Source organism: Lolium perenne, chromosome 2 (assembly GCF_019359855.2).
Source record: "Lolium perenne isolate Kyuss_39 chromosome 2, Kyuss_2.0, whole genome shotgun sequence".
NCBI classification, from domain to species: Eukaryota; Viridiplantae; Streptophyta; class Magnoliopsida; order Poales; family Poaceae; genus Lolium; species Lolium perenne.
Window position 1 is genome coordinate 194,585,359 of NC_067245.2, and position 10,738 is coordinate 194,596,096.

Below are 10,738 nucleotides of genomic sequence, written 5' to 3' on the forward strand. Positions count from 1 at the left end.
AACCGCGATTAAAGAGTTTTTCGGCGCATTTTTGGTTCCCGCGCGGAACTACCCTTTAGTCGCGGTAAAGGTCTTTTTTGAAATTAAAACTAAAACTAATTCATTTCAAAATCTTAAAAATACAAATAATATATCAAAAATTTCAGAAAAATAAAACTAATTCATTTCAAAATCTTAAAAATACAAATAATATATCGAAAAATTCAGAAAAAAACTAATTCATTTCAAAAATTTAAAAATACAAATAATATATCAAAAAATTCAGAAAAACAAAACTAATTCATTTCAAAATCTTAAAAATACAAATAATATATCAAAAAATTCAGAAAAATAAAACTAATTCATTTCAAAATCTTAAAAATACAAATAATATATCAAAAAATTCAGAAAAATAAATTTCTTCCCACCTCTGTCTTACCGCCCCCTCTTCCCGCCAGTTCTTCCCGCCTATGTCTTCCCGCGCCCCCTCTTCCCGCAGCGGCGACACGTGGCATGGGGAAGCGACACGTGTGTCATGGAAACGACGGCGAGGCGAGGAACGTGGAGCGGCGGCGACACGTCGCACGGCGACGACGGCGGGGCGAGGCACGTGGAGCGGCGACGAGGCCCCCCTTTAGTCGCGGTTGGCCAGACCTACCGCGACTAAAGGCGTGCTGGTCCCTCCCGTCCCTCAGGGTACTGCGCGCCAGGCAGCCAGCCGGGACTAATTAAAACTTACCCAAACGTCCTTATCCCACCGACAGTTTTCTTAGATGATACAAAACCACCTTTAGTCCCGGTTGCACCCACCAGTTCTTTCCCGCCTCTGTTAGAGGAGATGGAGTCTTTCGCGGGCTTGCAGGAAAATTTTCCCGAGGAGCAACTTCCGAAGATGTCGTAGGGCATGTGCACCGACGACATCTTCGAGAAGTTGCGCCACTGGAGATTTTCCAACCCTTTACCCAACACTGTTAGAGGAGATGGAGTCTTTCACAGGCTTGCAGGAAAATTTTCCCGAGGAGCAACTTCCGAAGATGTCGTAGGGCGTGTGCACCGAAGACATCTTCGAGAAGTTGCGCCACGGGAGATTTTCCAACCCTTTACTCCATCCATGGGGATGAAACTCTCCCTACCTGCTAGGTTGGCTTGTTGGTCTACATGCCAAGGCGTATCGATGCTCCTTTTATAGGCACGGAGCGGGCCACTTCTGCTTTGTCTTGTTCCTCCGACAGGGCGTCGTGCGCTACATGCTTTATCTCATCGAGTGTCGGGGGGAAGACCCCGGATAGGGCAATGGACGCGGAGCAGCCGGCTGGCCACTGGCCGGCTCGCGGCAAGGCCGGCTGAGGAGCAGCCGGCTGGCGCCGTGGCCGGCTGGTCCGGAAGCCGGTTGGCTCTAGGTCCTAGTCGGCCTGGCTGCGGCCACCAATGCTGTAGCTGGGCCGGCTTCTACAAGCCATATCCGACTGGGGTTTGTACCTCAGACCGACTCGAGGCTGGCGAGTCTTGCACTCGAAGGAACCGGGTTGGTGATCCGGGTTCCCAAAGTCCACGCTGACTCCATCTTCCATAAAGCGCGGGGCACTGTGGAGCAATAGTGCCACGCGCTGGACAGGCCGTCAGAGCTTACGACGATCCGTACTGGCTACAGTGGCTGACGGCGACAGGGACACCTCCTCCATACCGCTGACCGTGGCAGCCGGATGGGACAGGCCACGATGCTCAACCACTCCTGACGTCACCACCTCGGGAAGGAGCGGAAGCCGAAGCCGGCCAAGCCGGCCAGTAGACTATAGGGTCTTATGTGTAAAGTGCCGGTGCCTATATAAGCCGCACTACCCCTCTAGTGCGAGGAGGATCGATCATTTATTGCTTTCACCTACCTACAGAGCTGCCCTGTGAGAGAGACCATCGTCTTCCTTAGCCTCTCAGGGCCAGCCGGACACAGCTCTAGGAGCACCACTGTACTGTGTGATCATCATATACACTCATAGCAGGAGTAGAGGTTTTACCTCCACCGGAGGGCCTCGAACCTGGGTACGTCGCCGTGTCGCTCGTGCCCATACCCGCTTCCGGATACCGCCGTGAGATCCCTCAGGAACCACTTCGATTATCCACCCTATGGCATATGCCGTGACGATACCACGACATTTGGCGCCCACCGTGGGGCCTTCAGCATCCTCGGCCGGTGTCTTCATCCGGACGGGCCTCACCATCACCACCGGCGAGCGAGTCGCTTCAGGCTTGATCTGGAGATTCGGCTCCCTCAATCGCGTCGCCGACAACGCTGGCTGCTTCGCTGACCGGCCCTTCCCAGCCGGCGGCAGCGTCATCTCCTTCGGCGGCTTCGACGTTTACGTCGCCACCGTCGCACCGCCGCGCTACCCGCGGCAGGTGCTGCGCTGCGCTAGCCCTCCTCCGCGAGCCGGCAGCAGCGCTCCCGCCAGCCCCGCCGTCGTGCAAGTCATGATAGCTGGCGAGGAGCTCCCCGAGAAGAACCCGCGCACCCGCGGCCCCGGCTTGGAGCGCAACATCGACCCCAACGCCTCCGGCTCGGGCCCGAAAGCGCCACCACCACCGTCCCGGCTGGATGCAGTCCGGGCAAAACTGAGCACCCCGCTCACGCCTGGCGGAGATCCCACCGCCGTCGAGGCGGACTTGGAGGCGCACCGCCAGCTCCTCCTCAAGCAAACCGAAGAACTGGCTGCTGCTAAGCGCGCATGGAGATCACCCGCCGCGAGTACAACCGCGCCCACGGCCTCACTCCAGGCGGCGACGAGCCAAGCCGAGCCGGCCATATCCGCCGCAGGGGCCGCGACCTTGGCGCTGAGATCGCCCGCGACGGCGCTCCTTCGCCGGCTCCGTCCATGGAGCTCCCCGTCTACAACACGCCCGACAAGAACATGCGCGCGGCAGAAGCCGCCGCGGAAGAGCTGAACCGCCTTGAAGGCGAAGAGTTACGCCGTCAGACCAGGCGGGTGACTGAGCTGCTTAACGCAGCCAACAGGCAGATCGCCGACCCAGGTATGTCAATGCCCCCAGAGCTTCTCACGCTCGTGGAGCTGCAGGCAACGACAGGAAGGCGCCCGGGACACGGCCGAGTCCGCCTCCCCAGGACCAAGCCGGCGCCATGACTCCCGGGCCACGCACAGCTCGGGCCGGCCAAGCCACCAGCCGAGCGGCAGCGGCCGCAGCCGGCCCCCTCCAAGCCGGAACCAGGAGCAAGACTCCGGACCCCGCCGTCATCACCGGCCGGCTCCAGAAGCAAGCGGCGCGCGCCAGCCGGCACACTCCCGGCTGGGCCCGCGCATCGAGCCCGCCGACGCCCGAGATCGCCTCGACCGGCTGGTCGAATCCCGCATTGCGGAGGAAGAAGCTCCAGCCGGCCCAAAGTGCTTCGGGCCCCGCATCGCCAACGAGCCCACGCTCGAAGGCTTCACGCTCCCCCGCGACACCCCCAAGTACGACGGCACCGCCAAGCCGGAGGACTGGCTGCAGGACTACTCCACCGCAGTCGGCATCGCCAAAGGCAACAAGCGCTGGGCCGTGCGCTACTCCCCCCTGATGCTGGTCGGCTCCGCCCGCACATGGCTCAACAACCTGCCAGCCGGCAGCATAAACGGCTGGCTCGACTTCGAAGCGGCCTTCATCAGCAACTTCACCGGCACCTATCGCCGGCCGGGTCGCCCCCAGCAGCTCGAGATGTGCAAGCAGGGCCCCGACGAGACGGATCGCGCGTACCTGACGCGTTGGTGCGAGATGCGCAACTCCTGCGAGGGCGTGCACGAGATCCAGGCCATCAGCTTCTTCATGGGAGGCTGTCGGCCCAACACCATGCTGTGGCACAAGTTGCGCCGCAGTGACCCCAAGTCGATGGCCGCCTTGATGGCCATCGCCGACAAGTACGCGCTGGCAGAGGAAGCCGGCAAGGCGCCGGCTGATATTTCACCGGCTCCAGCAAGGCGGGACAACAACAGGCCGGCTGAGCACAAGCCGGCCGAGGGCGGTTCGCATGGCAGCCGGCGGGACAACTACCGCGGCAAGCGTCACAGCGACCAGCCGGACCGCCGGTACGGCTCCGCCCACGTAGCCGCCGTGGCAGACAACGCGGCAGGCGGCAGCCGCCGCCAGAAGCAAGACCGGCAGTGGAAGCCGAAGTACACCTTTGAGCAAATGCTCGACTCGCCGTGCAAGTACCACAGCGGCAAGAACCCCTCCAACCACACCACCCGCGACTGCCACTTCATGAAGCGGCTGACAAGCGGTGAACCTCTACCGCCTCCACCCCCGCCTCCACCAGCCGGCGGGCCGGGTGGCCCAGCCGGCGCAGAGAACGCCAACCTCGAGCACCACGAGGCTAACCAAGTGCACCATGGCGGCCGATATCTGGCCGAAGACGCCACCTACATCATCTTCACCTCCGAGCCCGAGGACAGGACGAGCCAAGAGCGCCGTTCCCTCGAGGTCAACGCGGTCATACCGCCGGTCCCCCAGTACCTAAACTGGTCAGAGCAGGCCATCACTTTCGATCGCCGTGACACACCGGCTGTCCTGCCGAAGCCGGGCAGCTACGCCATGGTCCTCGACCCCACCATCGGCACAACCCGGCGCAGCGTGCGTTTTTCGCGCGTCCTCATCGACGGCGGCAGCAGCATCAACATCCTCTACCGCGACACCGCCCGCAAACTGGGCATCCAGGAGGCCGAGTTGCGCCCCACCCCCACCGTCTTCCACGGCATCGTGCCAGGCCATTGCTGCTAGCCGATCGGCCGGATCACGCTGGAGGTGATGTTCGGGCAGCCGGATCACTTCCGCACCGAAAGAATCGAGTTCGAGGTGGTGGACCTCGTGAGTCCCTACCACGCGCTCCTGGGCAGGCCGGCCCTGACCAAGTTCATGGCGGTGCCCCACTATGGGTACCTGAAGATGAAGCTGCCTGGCCCCAAGGGGGTCATCACCGTAGCCGGCGACTATCGCTGCTCCATGGACTGCGCCACGCAGAGCTCCAAGATGGCCCAGACGCTGGTCATCGCCACCGAGAAGCAGCTCATCCACGACGCCGTTGCCCTCGCCAAAGCCGCGCAGACAGACATGCCGGCTGCAGGCAACCCGGCTGGGACGACTCACTTCCAGCCGGCCGACCACACCAAGAAGATCCTCCTGGACCCGGCGCAGCCGGACAAGTTCGTCACCATCGGTGCCGGCTTGAACAAGAAATAGGAAAGCGAGCTCACCAGCTTCCTCCGTGAGAATCGGGACATCTTCGCATGGACTCCAAGAGACATGCCGGGTGTGCCGAGGGAGTTGGCTGAGCACCACCTCCACGTCCGGCCTGAAGCCAAGCCGGTGAAGCAGCCTCTCAGGCGCTTCGCCGAAGAACGAAGGAAGGCCATCGGTGAAGAAATCGCCCGGCTCCTAGCTGCCGGCTTCATCATGGAAGTGCTGCACCCGGACTGGCTGGCGAACCCGGTCCTGGTGTTGAAGAAGAACGGCTCCTGGCGCATGTGTATCGACTACACCAGCCTGAACAAGGCGTGCCCAAAGGATCCCTTTCCCCTGCCGCGCATAGATCAAGTTATAGACTCGACTGCCGGCTGTGAACTGTTGTCTTTCCTAGATGCCTATTCGTGCTACCACCGCATTCCTTTGAATCCGGCTGATCAAATAAAGACTTCGTTCATTACCCCGTACGGGGCTTATCGCTACACGACTATGCCATTCGGCTTGAAAAATGCAGCGCCACCTACCAAAGGTGCATGCAAAAGTGTTTGCAGGATCAAATCGGCAGAAATGTTCACGCATATGTGGATGATGTCGTTGTAAAAACCAAGGAGATGCCTACCCTCCTTGACGACCTGAGAGAAACCTTCACCAATCTGAGAAGATTCCGGATGAAGCTCAACCCGGCCAAGTGCACATTCGGCGTACCGTCTGGCCAGCTCCTCGGCTACCTCGTCTCTCAGCGAGGGATTGAAGCCAACCCGGACAAGATCAGTGCCCTGGAGAAGATGGAACTGCCGCAGTGCCTCAAGGACGTCCAGAAGTTTGCTGGCTGCCTGGCCTCCTTGAGTCGCTTCGTCAGCCGGCTGGGAGAGAAGGCACTGCCCCTGTATCAACTAATGAAGAAGGCGGACAAGTTCGTCTGGTCACCGCAGGCGGATGAAGCCTTCCGTGACTTAAAGCGCGTGCTCTCAACCGCGCCAATCCTTGCAACGCCGGCTTCAATGGAGCCGATGCTGTTGTACATCGCAGCCACCAACCGAGTGGTTAGCGTTGTCCTGGTGGTGGAGCGCAAAGAAGCCGAAAACAGAGAGAAGCTGGTCCAGCGCCCAGTCTATTACCTCAGCGAAGTGCTCTCCCAGTCGAAGCAAAACTACCCCCACTACCAGAAGGTCACCTACGGCGTCTACATGGCGGCCAAGAAGCTCAAGCATTACTTTCAAGAACATCCCATCAGGGTGGTTGCCACAGCGCCTTTGGCGGAAATCATCGGCAGCAAGGATGCCAACGGCCGGGTTGCCAAGTGGGCCCTGGAGCTAGCCGCCCACACTATCCTCTACGAGCCACGCACAGCCATCAAGTCGCAGATCCTCGCGGACTTCTTCGTCGACTGGGCTGAGATGCAGTACCTGCCGCCTGTGCCGGATTCCACACATTGGAAGATGCACTTCGACGGCTCGAAGATGCGCAACGGCTTGGGAGCCGGCATCGTCATCACCTCTCCCAAGGGAGACCGGCTGGACTACGTCCTGCAGATCCACTTCGCCGCATCCAACAATGTGGCGGAATATGAAGCGCTCATTCATGGGCTGAAGCTGGCCAAGGAGATTGGCGTGCGTCGCATACTTTGCTTCGGCGACTCCGACTTGGTCATACAGCAAGCATCTGGCGACTGGGACGCGAAGGACGCCAATATGGCCTCGTACCGCTTCCATGTCCAGCAGCTATCCGGCTTCTTCGACGGCTGCGAATTCCACCACGTGCCACGAGCAAACAACGAGGCGGCTGATGCCTTATCCAAGATTGGCTCAACCCGGCAAGCCATCCCGCCGGGTGTCGCCTTGGCGGTTCTCAAGAAGCCGTCCATCATACCGTCACCGGACTCGGATTCAATATTCGTGCCGGCTGACCCGGGGGCTGCTCAGTCCAACCCGGGGGCTTCATCGCCCAAGTCGGGGGCTAACAAGCCAAACCCGCCGGCTAGCATGCCGAACCCGGGGACTTCTCAGTCCAACCCGGGGGCTTCATCGCCAAACTCGGGGGCTAGCAAGCCGAACCCGCCGGCTAGCAAGCCGGACCCGGCGACCATGCAGTCGAATCCGGAAGCTCCCACGCAGGAGGCCCTGTTGGTCAGCGTATTCGAGATAAGATGCGTACCTTCATGGGCACAAGAATTCCTCTCCTACCTCACCGACGGTGTGCTGCCTGATGATAGAGTCCAGGCCAGGCAGATTGAGAGAAGGGCCAAGGCCTACACCATCATCAACCACCAGCTGTACAAACGCAGCGTAAGTGGGGTGTTCCAGCGGTGCGTCGAGCCGGCTGAAGGGATTGAACTCCTACGGGAAATCCATCAAGGAGAGTGCGGACATCACGCCTCATCCAGAGCCATAGTGGCCAAAGCCTTCCGGCACGGCTTTTATCGCCGATCGCGCTCGTAGACGCGTAAGATTTGGTGAAGAAGTGCAACGGCTGTCAGCGCTTCGCAAAGCAAAGACACCAGCCGGCTTCCGCCTTGAAAACCATCCCCATCACATGGCCATTTGCCGTATGGGGCTTGGATATGGTGGGCCCATTCAGAACAGCGCGAGGCGGCATGACACATCTCTTGGTGATGATTGATAAATTCACCAAGTGGATCGAAGCCAAGCCAATCAAGAAACTGGACGGGTCCACAGCCGTCACATTCCTCAAGGAAATCATTGTGAGATTCGGCTACCCCCACACCATCATCACCGACAACGGCACCAACTTCTCCCAAGGCATCTTCTCTCGCTATTGCGGGGAAATGGGAATCCGGATGGCCCTATCTTCTGTGGCACACCCAGAGTCCAACGGACAAGTGGAAAAGGCTAACGGCTGAGTCCTTGCCGGAATCCGGCCCCGGCTGGTGGAGCCGCTCGAGCGAGCAGCCGGCTGCTGGATTGAAGAATTGCCCAGTGTCTTTGTGGAGCCTGCGCACAACGACAAATCGCTCGCCGGCTTCACACCATTTTTCCTCGTATACGGGGCCGAAGCCGTCCTGCCGACTGATATCGAGCACGACGCGCCAAGGATCAAGCTCTACACAGAAGCCGAAGCCAAAGAAGCTCGCGAAGATGGAGTCGACCTGGTCGAAGAGGCCCGGCTGCTGGCTGAGTCTAGATCTACCATCTACCAGCAAAGCCTCCGACGCTATCACAGCCGGAAGGTCCAGCCCTTAGCATTCCGAGAAGGAGACCTAGTGCTCCGGCTGATCCAGCGGACAGCCGGACAGCATAAACTGTCATCCCCATGGGAGGGTCCCTTCATCGTGAGCAAGGCAGTAGGCAATGATTCCTACTATCTCATAGATGCCCAAGAGGCTAAGAAAAACAAGCCGGACAAGGCTGACGAGGAGACTAAACGTCCCTGGAATGTCAGGTTACTCCGCCCATTTTACGCATGAGAGCAGGAATGTATGTATCCCTTGTATCCCCTTTGTGAGTTATGAAAAAGCTTGCGCCAAGAGCGCCGTTTCCGACAAGTTTTTCGCATACTTTACCTTGTTTCGCCAATTGGCTTGAACCCTCTCACGCGGTCAGCTCAGTAACGTGATCCGGTTTCCGACAGCCGGCTTCCGACCAGCTACAGACCGCAACCCGGCTGTCCGGCTGGCGGGAGTAAGGCCTAGGGAGCCGGCACGCGAAAAACGACAAAGGGAAAGAGTAAAAGTGAGTTGACTTGCAACTTTTCCTATAAGTGCCGGATTGCCAAATTCAGCTCGTTCGACTGAAATACTATCGGCCTCACCCAGCGGCCCGCTCTTGATCCGGCGACGGACCGCAAGTCGGACGTACGACCGGCAAGGGCACAGCCAAAGAGTGGGGCGGATGGGAAAAAGCGAACGAGTCGAAAGAAAGCAACTCGGCACATAATTGGTTAACAAACACATTAAAGTGTGGCATAATTAAAAGGCGATAATATTGTCTTACATCTGCACCCGGCATCCCGGGGATTTAATAAATTGTCTTGCAAAAGAACAACTGAAAAGCAGGAAATCTAAGCCGGAGGGGCATCAGTGGAGCCGGCGGCCGGGTCGTCCTCAGGCACACCTTCCGCCTCCTCATCATCCAGGTATTCTCCATCGGATGGAGGAGGGTTCGGGTCCGCGACGAAGAGCGTCTTGTCGACGAAGTCGGCGATGGTGCTGGCTCGAGCAAGGCGGGCGGCCTTGAAGTCGGCTGGGAGCTTGTCCTCCACGCCGGCTCGCCGGAACTCAAGCTGCCCCAGGTCCACCTCGTTGTACCAGGAGAGGACGAAGGACAGCGCCATATCGGCACCGGCGCGCGTGGCCGACTCTTTCCAGTCGAGGAAGCGGTCCGGCGCCTGCTCCATCGAGGAGATGAGGCCGGAGATGTCTTGCGGCGCCGCCTCCCCAGGCCACAGCATGGGCACCAGCTCTTCGGCCGCCTTCCGCAGCTCCCAGCCGAGCTTGGTGACGGGCTCGATGCGGGCAGCCATGGACGCCAGATGGTCCTCCATGGAGAAGTACTCCGAGCTGCCCTCGCCGGTTTCCCGCCTCCTGGAATCGCGCGCGACGCCAACGGCTGCCAAAGCCGCCTCCTGCGTCTCCGGGAAGGCCGCTGCAAGAAGAAGAAGCAAGTCAGAAACCATCAAAGCCGAAATAAGCTGAAAAATGCAAATTTTCGAAGTCCTAAACCAAAAGGAAAAGCCTGGCGGCAGCCGGCAAGAACCGACTGCCGCCAGCCCGAAGATGAGGGTAGCGAAGAAATAAGAAGTTTCTGCTGCCGGCTACCAACGAAAGTCGGCAGTCGACAGCCGAAAGCCGGCAAAGGGAAGGAACATAAAGATGCACTCACCCGCCAAGCCGCGATCAAGCGCGCTGAAATCGTCGGTCCAACGCTTGGCGGTAGCCGTCAGCTCCGTGGACTTGGCAGTGACCTCCTCCTGCAGCGCAAGCCGCTGCTTCTCCACCTCCGACAGCCGCCGGCTCAGATCATCCACCTTCTCCTTCTCCGCCGTCCTGAGGGAGTTGAGCTCGGTGATGTGGTTCTTCTCCGACAGGCGCAGCCGTGTCAGCTCCTGCTCTGCGAGCTTGAGCTTGCCGGCGGCGGATCGGCCCGCCTCCTCGCTCTCGGCGCAAGCGCGCGAGCGGCTCGGAGATCCGACTCCAGCTGCGGGACTTTGGCGGCTTCAGCTGCGGGCGGCCGGAAAGAAATATCAGCCAACCAAGATTAAAAAGAAAATAAGACATCAAGTCGAAAGAAGCGTAGAGCTCACCCTTGACGACCTCCAGCTCACGAGCCAAGGCGGCCCGCTCGATCTTGGCCCGGTGGTAGCTGGTCACCACCTGGTTGTACAAGAGGGTGCGCCGCTCCTCAACCGTCTGAAAGAATCAGTTGTTTAGACGAAACCTGAGCCGGCTTCAGGCAGCCGACCCATGTCTCGGAGGGCTACCAGGACAAGAAAATCGCAGAAGAAAAGAAAACACACCTTCTCAGCATCCTCCAGCGTCGCCAGCTGGGCAAGGGTCTCGGCGGCCTTGGTCTTGAGGCTG

General features: G+C 59.3%; 1 protein-coding gene across 1 annotated transcript; it reads right to left on the bottom strand.

The window, feature by feature from the left end:
* Positions 1-9,111: 9,111 nt before the first annotated feature.
* On the bottom strand, positions 9,112-10,228 carry LOC127330341 (uncharacterized). The gene is made up of 2 exons (XM_051356589.2): positions 10,041-10,228; positions 9,112-9,803 (listed from the first exon to the last, which is right to left on the bottom strand). Exon 2 carries the CDS (start codon positions 9,700-9,702, stop codon positions 9,220-9,222), a length of 483 nt encoding a protein of 160 aa, XP_051212549.2. The 5' UTR covers positions 9,703-9,803; positions 10,041-10,228; the 3' UTR covers positions 9,112-9,219.
* Between the last annotated feature and the right edge of the window lie 510 nt (positions 10,229-10,738).

Excerpts from the sequence above, each read along its gene's own strand:
- LOC127330341 (XM_051356589.2), bottom strand. The coding sequence starts at position 9,702 with ATGGAGGACCATCTGGCGTCCATGGCTGCCCGCATCGAGCCCGTCACC.